Source organism: Lontra canadensis, unplaced genomic scaffold (assembly GCF_010015895.1).
Source record: "Lontra canadensis isolate GAN:19392208 unplaced genomic scaffold, GSC_riverotter_1.0 scaffold23, whole genome shotgun sequence".
Classification (NCBI taxonomy): Eukaryota; Metazoa; Chordata; class Mammalia; order Carnivora; family Mustelidae; genus Lontra; species Lontra canadensis.
The window spans coordinates 13,819,555-13,839,267 of record NW_022631017.1 but is presented as its reverse complement, the minus strand read 5'-3'; the positions used below and the strand labels follow the sequence as shown (position 1 = coordinate 13,839,267).

Here is a 19,713-nt window from a genome sequence, read left to right as displayed (position 1 = left end):
TGTATTTTGCGTTTAGGTCTGTGGTCCATTTTTAGTTGTTTTTTTGAAGAGTGTAAAACCCGTGTCTATAGATTCATTTTCTTGCACATGGATGTCCCCTTGTTTACCATGATTTGTTGAAAAGACTTCCTTTTGCTCCATTGTATAGCCTTTGTTCCTTTGTCAAAGATCAGTCAACTTGTATTTGTGTCAATCTATTTCTGGGCTTTCTATTCTGTTCCATTGACCTGTTTGGTCTTTCCACAGTGTCACACATTCTAGATTACTGTAGGTTTATTTTATGTCTTAAAGTCAGATAGTGTCAGTCCTCTATCTTTGTTCTTCTTAAGTATTATTTTGGCTATCCTGGATCCTTTGTTTTTCCATAGAAACTTTAGAATCCGTTTGTTCCTATCCACAAGTAACTTGCTGGGATTTTGCTTGAGATTGCATTGAATCTATAGATTAAGCTAGGAAGAACTAACATCTTGACAGCCCTGAGTCTATCTATGAACATGGAGTATCTCTTTATTTTGTTGTTCTTTGATGTCTTTGATCAGAGTTTTGTAACTTGACTTATATATATCTTGTGTATATTTTGTTATATTTTTACTTATTTCATTTTTTGGAGTGCTAATGTAAATGGCAATGTGTTTTTATTTTTATTATTTATTTATTTAAAGATTTTATTTATTTGAGAGAGAGAGTGTGTGTGAGAGAGAGCACAAGCTGGAAGGGGAAGGTGCAGAAGAGGGAGAGGGAGGAGCAGGGAGTGTGATGAGGGGCGGGATCCCAGGATGTTGGGATCATGACCTGAGCTGAAGGCAGACACTTAACTGACTGAGCCACTCAGGTACCTGGCAGTGTGTTTTTAATTTCAAACTCCACTTGTTCTTTGCTGGTATATAGGAAAAGAATGACTTTTATATATTAACCTTGTCTCTTGCATCCTTGCTATAACTGCTTATTAGTTTCAGGAGGGTTTTTTGTTGTTGTTGTTGTTGTTTGTCTGTTTTCAGTGATTTCCTATATAGGTGATCATGTCATCTATGAACAAAAACTGTTTTCTTTTTTCCCAACTGCCGTACATTTTATTTCCTTCTCTTGTCTTACTGCATTCTCTAGGACTTCCAGTAGTGTAGAAAATCAGTGGTGGGAGGAACATCCTTGCCTTGTTACTGATATTAGCAGGAACACTTCCAGTTTTTTACCATTAATTCTGCTGTTAGCTGTAGTTTTTTTGTAGATGTTCTTTATCAAGTTTAGTAAGTTTGCCTCTATTCTAAGTTTGCTCAAGGTTCTTATCATGAATAACTGTTGAATTTTGTCACATTTATTTTTTACATTTACTGATGTGATCATATGATTTTTCCTCAGTAGCCTGTTGATGCGGTGGATTATATTAATTGCTTTTTGAATATCAAACAAGCCTGAATTGCTGGGATAAATTTCAGTAGGTCATGGTAAATAGTTCTTTTTATACATTCTTAGACTTAATTTGCTTTTTTTTTTTTTTTTTTTTGAGGATCTGCTTATGTAGAATATGCTTATGTAGAATATTTAGCCTGTGGTTTCCTTTCTATTTATTTATTTACTTATTTATTTAAAAAATTTTTTTTTGGTAATCTCTACACCCAATGTGGGGCTTGAACTAACAACCCTGAAGGAGTCACATGCTCTTCCAAACAGAGCCGGCCAGGTACCCCTGTAATTTTCTTTTCCTATAATGTCTTTGTCTCATTTGGTATTAGGGTATTCGTAGCCTTACAGAATGAGTTAGGAAGTATTCCCTCTGCTTCTGTGTCTGGAAAAGATTGTAGAAAGTCAGTATAATATCCTCCTTAAATGTTTGATAGAATTCACCAGTAAACCCGTTGAAGCCTGGTGCTTTCCATTTCGGAAGGCTATTAATTATTGATTCAATTTCTTTAATAAATATAGGCCTATTCAGATTATCTGTTTCTTCTTACATGAGTTTTGGCAGATTGTGTTTTTCAAGAAATTAGTCCATTTCATCTAGGTCATCAAATATGTGGACATAAAGTTGTCCATAATATTCCTTTATTATATTTTTAATGTCCACAAGACGTGTAGTGATACTCCCCTTTAACTTTTGGTATTAGTAAGTTTGTGTCTTCTCTCTTTTATCTTGGTTAACCTGTCTAAAAGGTTTTTGATTTTATAGGTCTTTTCCAGAGTGAACTTCCAGTTTTTTGATTTTCTATATCAATTTTCTGTTTTCAATTTCATTGATTTCTGCTTTTATTCTTTTCTTCTACCTACTTTGCATTTAATTTGTTTTTCTTTGTCTAGTTTCCTTAAGCTGGAATCTTAGATAATTAATTTTAAATCCTTCTTTTTCAATATATGCTCTTGATGGCATAAATTTCCCTCTAAACACTGCTTTGACTGCATCCTACAAATTTTAGATAATCTGCATTTTCATTTCCATTTACTATAAAATATTTTTAAATTTCTTTTGAGATTTCTTCTTTGACCCATGTTTAGAAATGGGTTGTTTAATTTCTAAGCATTTTGGGATTTTATAGCTACCTTTCTGTTGATTTCTGGTTTAATTCCATTATGGTTGGAGAGGGCATACATTGTACAATATCTCTTTTAAATTTGTTAAGGCATGTTTTATCACCCAAAACGTGGTCTGTTTTGGTGAATGTTCTATGTGAGCTTGAGAAGAATGTGTAATCTGAAGTAAGTCTATACATGTCAGTTACATCCAGTCAATTGAGGATGCTGTTTAGTTCAATTTTGTGCTTATTAATTTTCTGCTTGATGGATCTTTTCAGTTCTGATATAGAATTGTTAAAATCTCTAGTTATTAAAGTGGATTCATCTGTTTTTCCTTGTAGTTCTCTCAGTTTTTACCTCACATATTTTGCTGCTCTCTTGTTAGTCACATGCACATTAAGGATTGTTAAGTCCTCTTGGAGTTTTGACCCTGATAACTTTCCTTGCTCTAAAGTCTGCTTTTTCTGAAATTAATGTAGCTATTCCACTTACTTTTTCTTCAAAATTTAAATTTAAATACTAAACAAAATAGTGTAATATTGGTTTCAAGAGTAGAATGTAGTGATTCATCACTTATGTATAACACCCAGTGTTCATCATAACTGCCCTCCTTAATACACATCACCCGTTTAGCTCATCTGCCACCTGGCCTCCCTCCATCAACCCTGAGTTTCTTTTCTGTTGTTAAGTGTCTCTTATGGTTTGCCTCCTCTCTCTCTCTCTCTCTCTCTCTCTCTCTCTTTTCCTTCCCACATGTTCATCTATTTTGTTTCCTAAGTTCCAAATATGAATGAAATCATATCTGGGTCTGAGGTTTGGTATCTGACCGTATGGGGACATTCTCAGTCATTACTGTTTCAAATACTGCTTTCATTTCCTCCTCCTTCTTGTAGTGTTATACCCTTTATAGTTATCTCACAGTTCTTGGATATTCTGTTTTATTTTTAACAGTCTTTTTTTTCTTTGTTCTTCAGTTTTGGAAGAACTGTGTTCAGAGACATTCTTTTTTTTTTTTTCTTTTTAATTGTTTATTTGAGAGAGTGAGAACGTGTTTGGGGTGGCAGGGGTCGGGGGGACAGAAGGAGAGCATCCTCAAGCGGATTCTGCTAAGCAGAGAGTCCAATGTGGGGCTCAGTCTCATGACCCATGAGATTATGACCTGAGCCAAAACCAAGAGTCGGATGCTCAGCCAACTGAGCCACCCAAGTGCCCGTCAGAAACATTCCTTTTTCTGTTAACAGTATTTCTGATGTCTAAATTTTTTTTCTTCTTTCTAAGAATATCTACCTCTGTGCTTACATTATCCATCTATTCTTATCTGTTGTTTATCTTACCATTAATGCCCTGTATTAATCATAGTTTAAAAAAAAATCTCTGGTCTGATAATTCTAGCATTCCTATCGTATATGACTCTGGTTCTCATGCCTGTTCAATCTCCGAAGACTGTGATTTTGCCTTTTAGTATATTTTGTAGTTTTTTGTTGAAAGTTAGATCTGATGTACTAGGTCAAATGAAATGTGATAAATACGCCTTTAGTAATAAAATGGTAAGGTGTAGTGGGAGAAGTCCTCTGTAGTCCTGTGATCAAGTCTTATTATTTTAGTGAGCCTGTGCTCCTGGACTGTGAACTTCCCACCCTATCAAGGGGCAGGATGGTTCAAGGCAACTGGAATTTAGTGTTTTCTTCTAGGTAGGTTAGCTCCCTTTTATGTAACCTTCTGAGTAGGTTAGTCTCTAGTTAAATGGTTTATCCTGAAGACAGGTCTTGTTAAGAAGAACATAGTATTCTGATATATTTCAGAATGGTTCTTTTTCTCCTCTTCCTGCTGGAAACATGAGATTTTCCCCTGATGTTCACTGTGAGGACATGATAGAGCTCATGGAGATAAAACTCAGACAAGTCAGGTGTCCCCTGTGACTGGGTCTCCCTGGAGTTTTTGACTTTCAGACTTGTCTACTCTGAGCCTCCAGTAGTTCCATCAATTTCAGTTCTTTTTTTCCTACTCCAGCATTGGTTGCAAGGAAGATTGTGTTCTGATAAGTGTGACTTTCTCTATTCACTTGTTTCTTGAATTCTGGGGGTAGCAGTTTACTCTGTGACCTTATTTCTGTCAGATCTAAGAAGAGTTACTAATTTTTCAGTTTGTTCATCTTTTTTTTTTTAACTTGTAAGTAAAACAGATGGAAGGGAAATTTCTGAGCTCATTACATGCCAAATTAGAAACTATAAGTCCATATTATTTTTTTTTTTAGTTTCTTAGCCTAGCCTACCCATCTTTCTGAGTTCTAGGCCCACCTCTCTGTCTAATGTTCATCTCTATTTGTATGTTCAACTGGCATCTTAATATCAATGGGTTCTAATGGTAATTAAGTACATCTATGTAGACCTGTTCTATATGACATCCTTATTTCAGCTCAGAATATGATTTTCCCTGTTACTTGACTCAAAATTTCAAACCATGGTTATCTAACATTTCCTGTCTATTCACTTCTTAAAAAAAAAAAAGGTTTTTGCTAAATCCTCTCAATTCTACATCTAGACTTTCTTCATTCTGTTTTCTGTACTCTTGTTCAGCTCCTCATTTCGTTCAACTAGGTTAGAATAATTTTTTTTAAGATTTATTTTAGAGAGAGAGAGCACACATGTGTGCCACTGTGGGGGAGGAGTAGAGGGAGAGAATCTTCAAGCAGATTCTTCGCTGAGCGTGGAGCCTGACATGGGGCTTGATCTTAAAACCCATGAGATCATGAGCTGAGCTAAAAGCAAAAGCCAGGTGCTTATCTGATAATGAGCCACCCAGGAGACCCTAGAATAATTTCATAAAGTGGATTCATATCCATTCTCAATATCTTCTAATTCCTGCTGTCCACTGCATCCAGTTGTTTTAGCACTTGCTTGTCCTCTTTACTCTTCTCTTTCCCTTCAATCAGATATTTCTGAGAATCTACACATAACCCTAAATGCCAGGGAATACAGAAGTTTACAAAACACAGTTTACAATCTTCTTAAATCATGCTACTTTGTTGTTATAAAACCATCACAAGATTTCCCATTTCCTATGAATTAAGATTTAATTCTGAACCTTGTGATTCTATAGTATGGCCCCACTTGGATTTTTAAATTTTTCCTTCTATCCATCCCCCCTCTTTTATCCATACTTTAAAGATATGCGTACTCTGAATATATTCCATTTCTACCTTTTTAAAATGTTCTTTCTGGAGTACTTTTGTACCTTTCTCCATTCCTACCAGAATTCTCCTCATTTTCAAAGTCTATCTCAAAAGCTACCTCCCCCGTAAAGCCTTTTTCCTCATTCTTCTAGTGCTGTCTTCATTTATCTTCCAACCTCCCTATACTTTGTACTTAAGATGACTTTTCTTGGGTGCCTGGGTGGCTCAGTCAGTTAAGCATCTATTTGGCTCTATTTGGTTATTAGCATCTATTTGGTTAAGCATCTTCCTTTGGCTCGGGTCATGAACCCGAGTTTCTGGGATTGAGTTCTGCATCGGGCTTGGTGGGGAGTTTGCTTCTCTCTCTCCCTCTGCCCCTTCCCCCTACTTTGTCTCTCTCTCTCTAATAAATACAATCTTTAAAAAAAAAAATGACTTTTCTTTGGCTACTGTATTATATGGTGTCCTGTATATAATTATCTGAGGATTTCTCTTATGCTTCTGATAAAATTTGAGTTTTTAAAGGATAGTGCTAGAGTCTGTCATCTTTGAAATACCCAGCACATGATAAAATGCTATTTATGTAATTTTTGAATTATAGCTTCACCTTTTGGTGAAGTATGAGTTCTTCAAGGTCTTGTTCAAATTCATTTGTATAAAACTTCCCTTAGCTACCATATAGTACAACTATCTTAGCACTTACACAGTTTTCATTGTCTTTTTTTGTGTGATACTTCACTAAACTGGTGGGGACTTGACTTTATCAACTGTTGAATCCCAGTACACAATTCCTAACATGTGCTTAGTAATAAGTAGAAAAATAAAAATACTTAGAATAAGTAGAAAAATAATGTTTCTTTACTTTCACATTACTTTATTGGTATCTCTTTAGGCACTTACCGCATTCTAATTTACTTGAGGAAATATTTATATTTTCTGACTGCCTTCTCCTGGTTGTAATGCTGCAAGGGAAACGGGAAAGATCTCATCTGAAGTCCTTACAAAGCCTCACTCATGGAAACAAGAATACATTTGTTCAATCAGCAATTATTTTTTTGAGCTCTTATTTTATGTCAGTGATTATTCTAGGAAATAGGAATCTAAGAGCAACTAAGGTGGGCAAAAATTTCTGCTTTCATGGACCTTACTTTCTAGTTAGGGGAAACACTCTATTAACACTTACCAAGTTTATGGGGCATCTGGGTGGCTCAGTGGATTAAAGCCTCTGCCTTCGGCTCGGGTTGTGATCCCAGGGTCCTGGGATCGAGCCCCGCATCGGGCTCTCTGCGCAGCAGGGAGTCTGTTTTCCTTCCTCTCTCTCTCTGCTGGCCTCTCTACCTACCTGTGATCTGTCTGTCAAATAAATAAATAAAATCTTTAAAAAAAGAAAAAAATACTTACCAAGTTTAATATTAGCTGGAAATGATCACCTGTGAAGAATTTTTTCTTTAGTTTTTATTTCCCTGGAACTTTCACTTTATTTCATGTTCCACTGTGTCTCTAATTATACTTTATAACCAAAAATGTTGCCTTTTATTAAGCTTCTGTTTATGTGATAGGAACTTTATATATTTTACCTCTGTTTTTCAAAAAACAAAAACAAAAAACACTGCAAGGTAAGCTTTATTATTTCTGTTTTATAGATAGGAAGACTGAGGCTTGGCACTGGTAAGCAAATCAACTTGATTTAATCATGGCATATAACTAGGAAATAGGGGAGCTGGGATTCATGCCAATGTCTCTCTGTCACTAAAGCCTAGATATACTCTCTGTACTCTACCTTATTTCCAATTTCTTCCCATTTTTTCAAGACAAGTAAACATTTATCTTTTTTTTTTCCTCTTTCCTGATAGCCACAATATGAGAACAGTTCACTCCAGACTCCATTTTCCGATCCGTCAGTGTCCCATACCCAGCAAGAGGAACTTGAGCAAAAGCTTGCGTCTACTGAGAAGGAGGTTTTGCAGCTCAATCAGTTTCTCAAACAAAGAATAAGCCAATTTAGTGAGGAGAAGAAGAAACTGGAGGAAAAGGTAGGTATTTTTAATAAAGTTGAATTAGGTCAATAACAGCCCTTCAACATATAATTATTCGTCAATCTGCTGTATTTCAGGTGTGTGTTATAGTAGGTTGTACATTTATATTGAAATGATTAGTTTTGCAGTAACTTGAGAAAACCTGTGCTGTTCACAAAAATCTAGGGATTTTCTTGAGGGATTAAAAATACCACAGTACAATGGAATACTATGCAGCCATCAAAAGAAATGAAATCCTGCCATTTGCAATGATGTGGATGGAACTAGAGGGTGTTATGCTTAGCGAAGTAAGTCAGTAGAAAAAGAATAAATGAAACAAGATGGGATCAGGAGGGAGACAAACCATAAGAGACTCTTAATCTCACAAAACAAACAGGATTGCTGGGGGGAGGGGGGTTGGGAGAGGGTGGTGGGGTTATGGACATTGGGGAGTGTATGTGTGCTGTGGTGAGTGCTGTGAAGTGTGTAAACCTGGCGGTTCACAGACCTGTACCCCTGGGGCTAATAATACATTATATGTTTATAAAAAAAAAATTAAAAAAAAATTACCACAGTATATCTTGCTAATGAATAGTGAAACCTTTCTTGAGTTAATTGCCTAAACTGAGATGTGACACAAATAACTATTTTTCTTTTCTTTTGGGGTTCAGTTTCTTTGTCATGTTGGGTATAAAAGGATTGGTATAAATAAAGATGGTACCTTTTTTTTTATAAGCACATGACTTCTTGTTATTTAAGCTGCAGCCCCTGATTCTGAACAAGTGGTGAAAAGCCAAATATCTATATGTACTTAATATATCTGTATATTTATTTGACCTTTCTGCCTTTATTATTTGTATACTTCATCTCATTCCATTATAGTATCATTAAAGATCAAGTAGATTATCTACTAGCCCTAATTTACTAAAGAAGCATAGATCGTTAAACTGCTAACTTAGTTGCAGAACTGGTTTTAGATTTCTCTCTTGATATACCCAGCTTATTATTCTATTAACCAAACCTTCCATTCAAGTGATCTGAAAAAGTTACCATGATTTCTGCAGGCACGTTTGGAACTATTAATAGAGAACTCAATTAATATTTTTGTGTGAGTGAGTGTGTGTATGTGTGTACACATATATATATACACATATGTGTGTGTGTGAATTAAAATTTTGATCTTCCAAAAACTGACAAATATTTTACATGATTTCTCTTTCTCAGCTATATGGTATATTTTATCTTGGCTAACTTAAAAGTAACTTAAGTACCTGTTTCTTGTTTCTTTTCTATATTTTGGGGGCTTCGTAAATACCATAATCTGGAGGGAGCTAAGGAAATATTGGTTATATAGATATAGGAGGGATTAAAATATTTTCTGACCTCTGATATTTGTTAGTTAAAAGATTGTGTGAAAATTAATGATGTTTCAGGGGTGCTTGGCTGGCTTAGTCAGTAGAGCATGCAACTCTTGATCTGAGAGTCATAAGTTCAAGCTGTACATTGATGTGGAGCCTTCTTTTAAAAAAAAAAGAAGAAAATTGTGACGATTCAGTGGATACAATTTTTAAAATATATTGTTATGTTTTATCTAAAGTCTTCTCATCTTTTATTACTTTTGGTGTCCAGTGCTTAATAAAATCAGTTTATATACTCACTACATATTTGACAGTTTCTACTTGTATATCTTTTTTTTTTTAAATGATTTTGTTTATTTATTTGACAGAGATCACAAATAGGCAGAGCAGCAGACAGAGAGAGAGGGGGAAGCAGGCTCCCTGCTGAGCAGAGAGCCCGATGTGGGGCTTGATCCCAGGACCCTGGGATCATGACCTGAGCCGAAGGCAGAGGCCTTAACCCACTGAGCCACCCAGGCACCCCTCTACTTGTATATCTTAAGAATATTTAAACTGTTTCATCCAAAGCATAATTCTTAATTTGCCTCCTGAGTGCTCTCTTCTTCTTAAAACAAAACAAGATTTCTTCATTGTTCATTACTCTAAATTCAGTTATTCATACTGTAAATTTTACTAACACTGATTAAGCCTGTCTCCTAAATATGTAATAGAATCCAGACTGGTCTAAGTTATCATATCTTGGCAAAGCTTTTGTCGTCTCTGAATCCAGTCTTGCCCTGCCTGTCTGCTTTCCCTCTATCTCCATCACCTTTTTTTTTTTTGTTATTGTTGCAATTTCATGTATTTTTTTATTACATTTTGAATAATCGAAGCCTAATTTATATATAGTCAAATGTATAGATCTTAGGTGTTCTGTTTTGTTTTACTAATAGTATATAGCAATATAACTGCTTTCTAAAATAAGACACAAAGCATCTCAATCATCTGGGGTGCCTGGCTGGCTCATTAGGTAGAACAGGTTACTCTTTTTTTTTTTTTTTTTTTAAGATTTTATTTATTTTTTTGTCAGAGAGAGAGAGAGAGAGAGAGCGAGCGTGAGAGTGAGCACAGGCAGATAGAGTGGCAGGCAGAGGCAGAGCGAGAAGCAGGCTCCCTGCTGAGCAAGGAGCCCGATGTGGGACTCGATTCCAGGACTCTGGGATCATGACCTGAGCCGAAGGCAGCCGCTTAACCAACTGAGCCACCCAGGCGTCCCAGAACAGGTTACTCTTAATCTCAGGGTCATGAGTTTGAACCCCATGTTGGGCATAGAGTTTACTTAAAAAAACAAACACTTCAGTCACCCAAGAAGTTGCCTTGTACTTTCTAGACCAGTCTCCTTCCTCTTTCTGAAACACTGTTATCACCATAGATTAGTTTTGAGTCTTCTTGGACTTCCTATAAATGAAGTCATACTGTATATATTCTTTTGTGTTTGTCTTCTTTCACTCAATATCTTTGAGATTTACTCACATTGTTGAATGTATTCCTATCTACTACTGAGTTGCATTCCCATTATATAGATCACAATGTATCTGCTCTCCTATTAATGGATATTTGGATTGTTTGCATTTTGGGGAAATTAGGAATAAGGTTGCTGTGGACATTCTTAAACCAGACAGTTTTTCGTTTCTACTGAATAAATTCCTAAATGTGGAATTTCTGAGTCCTACATTTCATATGTAAATAAGTAATATAAGTAGATATTTAACTTAAAAGAAACTACGTGAATTCTGCACACTTAATGACCTTTCTAGTTGGCTATGTGGGTTGGGGCATCCTGAGCCAGTTGTCCTGTGCTGAGATGCTTCCAAGCCTTATTAAAAACACTTAGATCCCTATGAAGCCCAACTATACCCAAGTGCACCAAAAGATCTGGGTAGGAGTGAGGTTGATGGGCTTCATCATTAATAAAATCAGGAGTATTGATAAAAGTAGTAAAACTTTGAAATCTTCAACTCCTGCACCTGCTTATGGTCAATAACCAGCTCTACGAGGAGTACACATCAGATGGAACGTCACCCTGGCTATAAATTTCAGTCAGCTCTGTTAGATGGGAATGTGGCACATCACAGTACACTTGTGAAAGTGCTATTTCCTTTGTGGTATGACTAAATGTACCTGTGAGATGCAAGAAAGAAAAGGAAGAAAGAAAAAGAAAGAAACCTGAGTTCTCCTAATGTTTGTATCCTCTAACACTTTCAATATTAGTGTATGAGAGTTCCAGTTATTCCACAGCCTCCTGGCCATTCTTCATAGTGTGGAGGACTGAACTTTTTAAAAGGAAGACCCAGTCATTTCACTTACATTACCCAGCATGCCATCTGGGTGTTATCTTTAAAAATGAGAATCAAATTCTTCCCATAGCCAAAAAGACCCTGCCTAATTATATAACCCTAGGCTCTGTCAGTCTCCCCTTAGTGCAGTGAGTCATAGTGTGGTGCTTGTAGCTGCCCAGACAGGTCATGGTTTGTTTCTGGTCTCAAGAGTCTTGACACAGAGTTTCCTCTTTGCCTGGTAAATTCTTGTCTTCTCCCACTACTCAGTCACCTATTTATTTTGTCAAGTCTCATCTTAAATATCTTTCTCCTCCAACTCCTCCTTTCCTATGTTTAGAGCATTTCTTGTTTGTTTTTTCAGTGCTTACCACGATTTTGAATAATCATTATGTTTTAGTTTTTCTTTGTAAGCTCCAGTATGGCAGGGGTGTATCGGTTTGTCACTGTAGCATATGTAGCACCGGCCACGGTGCCTGGCATATGGAATGAATGAATGGATGGATGGATGGATGGATGGATGCTTTCAAGTGATTTTTGCCAAGAGGGAAGAAAAGAGTGAGATAAGCCCAGCAAAGGACTATGAAAGAATAAGTAGAAATAATCAAAGATGTCAGAGGAGTGCATGATAGAGCAAATTCCTGAGATAAATAGGGAAGGGTTGATTACAGGTGCCAAGATGTAGGCATTAGTTTTGGAAAAGGGGAATAGTCTCTCTGTGGAGTTAGGCAGTTGAGAATGGAAATGTGTAAAACAGAAAAATTAAGAAGGAAGTGTAGTTGGTTTAGTTGGTTGGGTTTGTGTCAGAGGCCACGGAGATGATTTGAATTCTTGAAGGGAGTATAGATGCTAGTAAATAGACTCATGGGTAATGTATCAGCTGACCAGCATGTTAGACCCACAAGAGATTGGATTGCATTGTTTCCTTCTGCATTTCCTTTCTGTTATCCTGATCAAGACTGATACTACAACAGGAAAACATTTAATGTGATAACAGCAACAATGGAAGTTACTCTTTGATAAATTCTTTCTTGTATATACCAGACAGCATGTTAAGGTATATTCAGTACATTTTCTCATTTAATATTAACTAATCTTCACAAAAACCATAAGGCACAAATACTGTACTCCCACTTTTAAAAATGAGCTAATTGAAGCTTGGAGAAGAGTTGAGTAATTTGTTCAGTTGCATGTAAGTAGAAACTGTTGAAAAGCTAGGAGTAAAATTCAAGACAGTTGGGGTTTTTTTTTGTTTTTTTTTTTTTTAAGACAGTTTAACTCTACAGCCAATGCTTTTTGCTTCTAATAATAATAATTTACTCAAAACAAAACAAAACTTGGAGGAAAACATTTCCTCAGTAATCTGTTTTGTTCTAATTATTGTATTTAAGATGAAGAAAAATATATTCATTTGTAAACCATTTCTGAAAACAGAGCCATCCTATTACCTTCTAGGAATAATCTCAGTACTAAATGGTATCTCTTTGAAAGGAAAAAAACCTAACCTTTTATAAATAGAATAGGGAAGATTTATTAGTGATGCCTCATTTGCCTAGAGGTAATTACTGGAGTTGATTTTAGCAATCAACATATAAAACTTGAAAGTTACACACACACACACACACACACACACACGCACGCACACACAAAGAGCTTTTCATCTGCAAAGGGCTTTAAAAAAAACAAAAAAACAAGACCAGTGATCATGTGTAATCAACTTATTGTCAACAAGTAGCATAAATAGTATCCAGTAGGAGGCTGTTGGCAGAGATTAGTGATCAAAGGCAGCGAGTCTGACCTGACAGCAGAAAAGACAGTTGACCAGCCACAGATAAAGAAGAAAACAAGGACATCTTTGAGTAATAGAAGACATCATGACCAACCTATTCCATTGGCTGCTTTTTGAGGACATCATTGTATCACATTTAAGACACTTAAAGAAATAAAAATAAATTAGGGAGCCTTTAGTAAAAATAGGCTGGTTAGTTATTTCTGTAACTTATAGGGTCATTTGCTAAGGTAGGAGCAGGCTTTGTCAATGGGGAATCCAGGCACAGGTGGCTGCTAGAGTATAGAAATCAGGTTATGTGCAGTGTGGAAGAATTGAAAGAATGTTGACCTTTCAATCAGATGATTTATATCTAAATGTTACCTCTGTCTCAGTGACTTGTGGTTAAGTTACTAATGATTTCTGGACCTCATATTCAAAAAAGGAATTACTTATCTTTTTCGGAAAAAGTCTTTTCACGTCCTCTGCTTAGTTTGTAATCATATTATTTGTTTTTTGATGCTGAGTTGTATAAGTTCTTTGTGTATTTGGATATTAACTCCTTATTAGGTGTAGCATTTACAACAGACATATGAAAAAATGCTAAATATCACTAATCATCAGGGAAATTCAAATCAAAACCACAATGAGATATCACCCTACACCTGTCAGAAGAGTTAAATGTAAGAAACAACAAGTGTTGGTGAGGAGCACTTGTGCACTATTGGTAAGAAGGCAAATTGGTGCAGCCACTGTGGAAAACAGTATGAAGGCTCCTTAAAATACTAAAAATAGAATTACCAGACGATCCAGTACTTCCACTACTGGGTATTTACCCAAAGAAAATGAAAACACTAATTCAAGAAGGTATATGCACTCCTGTGTTTATTGTAGCATTATTTACAATAGCCAAGATACAGAAGCAGCCCAAGTGTTTATTGATAAATGAATGGATAAAGAAGATGTGGTGTATATAAGTCCACCGAATATTACTCAAATGTAAAAAAGAATGAGATCTTGCTGTTTACAATAACACAGATGAACATGGAGATTATAATGCTAAGTGAAATAAGTCAGAGAAAAACAAATCCCATATGATTTCACTTATATGTAGAATTTAAGAAACAAAAGAACAAAAAAGAAAAAAGAAAGAAACCAAAAAAACAGACTCTGAGATACAGAGACCAAACTAGTGGTTACCACAGAGGCTGGGGGGGTGAGGGGCAGTGGTAAAATAGATAAAGGGGATCGAGAGTACACTTATTTTGATGAGCACTGAGTAATGTATAGAATGTTTGAATTATTATACTGTACACTTGAAACTAAGATAACACTGTATGTTAATTATACTTCAGTGAAAAAAGAGAGAAAAAGGGAATTGTATTATGTGGTCTTTCAGGTCATTATAATGGTCAGGAGTCTGTGAGTTCCATTAGATCACAAATTGTCACACCAGCACACTGGCCTTTAATCCTGAGAAATCCCCAATAAATAATGGGATTTATCAGTTTTACCAGGGTTGCTCCTTACCCAAGGTACTAACTGGATCCTAATGTTATTGATGGAATGAATAGATAAAAAGAGATGTGGTTTATTTTTCTAATTGAAGTTGTTTTAATAAAAGTTGTTATATTGGACTTGAAAGAAATTAGATAAGGCGTGAAATAAACTAGATTGTGCAAAGTGTTAGCTTTAATAAAATTTGGGAGAGCAAACCATTATACTGCCAATTACTGGCACTTATTTCCCTGGTGTATGTGGGAAAAGGCTGTAAAAATATTTTAGAACCCTGTAAGTTTCTAGATTTTAGAAGACTGATAAGGTGAATAAGAGTCTGAAGTTTACTTTTTAGGTAGCTATTTGTGTACACATATTATTTATATTTGAGCTGAAATATTAAAGAACTTTGAATATGATATGAAATTTAAAGATAGTATTTTTCAAGTGGAAAGGTGAAAAAAAATAGTACATAGGTCTGAGGTTCAGCCTAGAGAAATTGGGATTTATTAGAATCATATAGTGTGTGTATTCAATTAGGTGTTCAATTAACATATTCCATCAATCCTAAAATGACATCGTTGGTACAGCACACCTTTATTATATGTAATATTGAGTAAGAAAATATGTTGCATGTTCAATTATGATGTAATACCTTAACAATAGTCTTAGCTTGAAGTATGCATTTGTCTCACTAGTGCCCTTATTTTTCCCAAGTATCTGGTAATTTTGGTAAGTTCTCCTGGCTTTGATTGCGTTTCTTGAGTACATGATAAGCAATTTCTTAGCAAATCAGTAACAAAACAGCTTTAGTAACTTGTAGGTATCTTCCTTTCTTAAGTCACATAAAATATTTGGATACAGCTTTGTAAGAAGTAAGTAATTGGAATCCTCTCTCCAGAGATGAATATTTACTTCACTGATTTTAAAATTAAACCGTGTGGCTCTGTTTCTTTGTTTTTCTGGATACTCAGTAACTGTTTTCAACACAAAATTATAATGTAACATTTTTAAGGTAATTTAAACATCATTTAAACTCAGCACATAGTTGCAGCATGTACATACTGTTGAAATGACAGAGGTGGGAATAGCTTTGACCAAGTTTGCACATGTGCTGGCAGTAAAAATTCTATCATCATTTCTAGCCAGCCCACAGCAGTTTTATAAGATGCCATCAGTTGTAAAAGCAGACAAACACAAAACTCTTGATTTCAGTGATATGAAAATTTGTAAAAATGTGAATCTTAGAATTGATGAATTAAAGTGAATCTTACTTGAGTTGGTGGTAGCTTTAACTATAATTTAGAACTATTGGTTTGGTTATTATTTTTTTTAATGCCACAAAGCCCCTGAAGATTCAATATCTTTTTCTTTAGCTTAAAACCAGAGATAGATACATCAGTAGCCTGAAAAAGAAATGCCAGAAGGAATCCGAACAAAACAAAGAAAAGCAGAGAAGAATTGAGACCTTGGAAAAGTATCTGGCTGATCTTCCAACACTAGATGATGTACAGAGTCAGAGTCTACAGGTAACATGAACTAAAATGCTCCTTTTTAAATAACATGAAAGCCTACTACTTTCTTAAATTGATCCTTTGGAAATTTCATAATTTTTTTATAATTTAAAATTTTAGTTCTATATTTGGCTAATTATGTTAAATCTAAGTGTTTAATTGCTGTTTTGAGGATTAAACTTTAATTAGAAACTTTAAGCATGAGTTTATCTTTCTTATTAATTAACATATGATTACCTTCCTAAGAAACCTGTGTGTTAACTTTTTACTTAACATTGTACTCTAAAAGGCAGTTTCTAAACCAGTCTGACAGCCCCATTCCAAACACACAGGGATTCACCACAGTTCTGACTTTACCCAGTATTCTCTATGATTCTCCAAGGCTCAACAAGACTTTTTTACTATCTTTCCAGATATTTGATTTGTTTTCTTCATTCTTCTTAACCTTTCCATAAATTCTTAAACTTTAGTCTGTGGTCTCCACTCCTCTGACCTCTTCTGGCCATTTTTCTTTCTTAACAGTACCTCACCTGAGTCTTTACACAACTCTGGTCAAGCCAGTCTTCTTGAAATCTTATTTACAAATCGATTAAACCTGTTCTTTAGTCTTTTTTCAGTTTTTCTTGTCATGAAATTCTCAACCTAAGCATAATTGACATTTAAGGGTGGATAATTTTTTGTTCTGGGATTCTGTCCTGTGCATTAAAGGCTGCTTAACAGCATTTCTGGCCTCCACCTACTAGGTGCCAATAGCGCTGCTCCTACCCTCTTTCCTCCCCAAAACCAAAAAAAACAAAAATGTCTATAAACATTTCCAAGTATCTCCTGGAGTGAGGGGGTGTGGATCACTGTCAGTTGAGAATCATTGGTTTAATCCATGGAGTGTCATTATTGTACAGACTCTAGAACTAGAGTAGATTCTCTGTTTATATTAATTTATACATTGTAAGACTAATAGAGGATAATGTCAGAAAAGAACTAAAGTAGTACCACAGGACTTTGTATGAGCAGCAGCAGAGAGGAATACAGATTTAAAAACATGTGTTCATATCACTTTATACCCATTAGGTTGATTAATATCAAAAAAACAGAAACCACTGGTGACAATGTGGAGAAATTAGAATCCTCCTATACTGTTGGTGGGAATGTAAAGTGGTGTAGCCACTATGGAAAACTATATTTCCTAAAAAAAATTACCATCAACTTGCCTTCTGGGTATGTACCCAAAAGAATTGAAAGTGAAATCTCAAACAGATGTTTGTACATGACATATGTTCATAATAATGTTATAGTAGCCAAAAGGTGGAGGCAACCTAAGTTTCAACTGATGGGTGAATGGATAAAATGTCACATCTGCATATAATTCAGATATAAAAAAGAATAAAATTCTGAAACATGGATAAGCCTAAATACATTGTGCTAAGTGAAATAAGCCAAACACAAAAAGATAAATACTGAACGAAGTTCCTAGAGTAGTCAGATTCCTAGAGACAGAGAGTCAAAGTGTGGTTGCTGAAGAGCTGGAAGGGGAGTTGCTAATGAGCATACAGTTTGTTTTGCAAGATGAAAAGAATACTGGTGATTAGCTGAACGACAATGTGAACGTACTTACACAGTATGGAACTGTACATTTAAACATGGTTAAGATGGTAAATTTTATGTTATGCATATTTTACCATAATTAAAAATAAAAATTAAAAAATATCCCCAAATTGAGATGATTTACCTTTTCCTCTCTTTCTAGAAAATTTTTTTTCAAGATTTTATTTATTTATTTTAGAGATTGAGAAGAGGGAGCATGGTGGGTGAGGGACAGAGGGAAAAGAGAATATTAAGCAGATTCCACACTGAATGCAGAGCCTGAACGAGGGCTCTAACCCAGGATCCTGAGATCATGACCTGACCTGAAACCAAGAGTTGGTTGCTTAACTGACTGTACTACCCAGGCACACCCTGGTCTTCTAGAAATTTTTGACCCCATTCTTCTCTGTAATCTCATTCTCTTAGCTCTCATTACACACAAAGGAGGAAATAAAGTACCCTAGATAAAGTATAGTGTGATTTTTAACAACAAGCCTGTTAATAATAATTGAGAACACTAATAGTTTCTAGTAGAAACACCTTTAATATTCTATATGTTGTGAATTTTCTCCTTAGCTTCAGGTTCTAGAAGAAAAAAATAAGAATTTGCAAGAGACTCTCCTAGATACGGAAAAAAAGCTTGAAGAGATCAAAAAGCAGTGTCAAGAAAAAGAGGCGCAGCTAATATGCCAGAAGAAGAAAGAAAAGGAGTTGGTAACTACAGTTCAGAGGTAAGAAAAACTTCAGTAATTTTTTCTGCTTACTTTTGTTACTCCTATTTCTCATAAAGCATTTCATTTAAAATGCATTAATATATAATTATTGCTATATTGTTATCTTAAAGATATACTCTTAGAACCATAAGTATTATTTCATTGAAGCAGATCGTATCAGCTGTGATTTCATATGTTAATGCAATATCTTGACATGTTGCTAAAGGTTTTAGATGAGAATAGTTAAAATCTACCCCCACCAAAAAAAAAAAAAAAAAAAAAACACACACACACACAAAAAACCCCAAAACAACCCACCAATTGAAAACTGAAAGTATTATCACAGTCTGATGGCTTTGCTTTGCCAAAAATAATGACAAATTCTAGATAACAAAAAGGGGCAAATACTCAAACTGAACTCTTTAATATGATAGATTAAAGGGACATAACTGGCTCCCATTTTACCTGACAACAGAGCAGCAGGTATGGCCATTTTGCCAAGTACCTTCCAAGTTTACTCATGTAACTTGCCTAATGGTCCTCTTCCCTTTTAAATTAATGCAGTTAGAATGACAGGGAATATCACTTGTTAGTATGTTTAGCTAATGTATTTAAGCTGGAAAATTAATACTGGATATTTGAAAAACCTAGAGAACTATGTTATATATGCATCTTTCTTGTACTTTCTGTTTTATAAAACTTAAGCCTTAATAGATGATCAACTATTAATAGGTAAAACTATCGAGAAGAATAAGACAGTAAAGCAACAAAACTAAGAAATACACTCATCATGCTTTTACCAGTTGTGTGTAACTCCAGTCAAAATCCATTTGATAATTCCATGTTAATATTGTTTTACTACTTTGAAAGTCTTAGATATGCCTGACCTACTTTTTCCCATCGATTTCAGTACAGAAAACCTCTGATTCTGGGACAGTTTAGTCTTCAGTGTTTCTAATCTCAGCTGCAAAAAATTCATATACTTTTAATTTTACTTTTATTTTCACATTATTTTCTGCTTTCTTGTTCTTTAGTTTTCCTCTCCATAACTCTGCATCTTCTATTGTCTAGTCTCAAAACAGCTTCATCACCTTCATTTACTCAACCATATATTCTTTTTCTTTGATCTTAGATGAAATGAGAAGAGGTAATGTATCTGTTCTGTTTTATGGGGCATTTTGATCACCAACTCAGGCTGTGCCATTTTATGAATAGAATTGGAAACACCTGAAAATAATTTGATTGTTTGTTTTGCTCCATTGTGTGCCTTTATGT

At 35.2% G+C, this 19,713-nt stretch overlaps 1 protein-coding gene and 1 pseudogene across 3 annotated transcripts in view; both read left to right on the top strand.

The window, feature by feature from the left end:
- CEP85L (centrosomal protein 85 like) overlaps positions 1-19,713 on the top strand; it is a 173,018-nt gene that overhangs the window by 123,804 nt on the left and 29,501 nt on the right. For all 3 annotated transcript variants that reach the window (XM_032862395.1, XM_032862396.1, XM_032862397.1), the window contains exons 6-8: positions 7,531-7,710; positions 16,007-16,159; positions 18,302-18,456. In XM_032862395.1, coding sequence (XP_032718286.1) covers positions 7,531-7,710; positions 16,007-16,159; positions 18,302-18,456 — 488 coding nt within the window. The remainder of the gene's footprint in view (positions 1-7,530; positions 7,711-16,006; positions 16,160-18,301; positions 18,457-19,713) is intronic.
- LOC116870536 lies at positions 10,894-11,088 on the top strand (annotated as a pseudogene).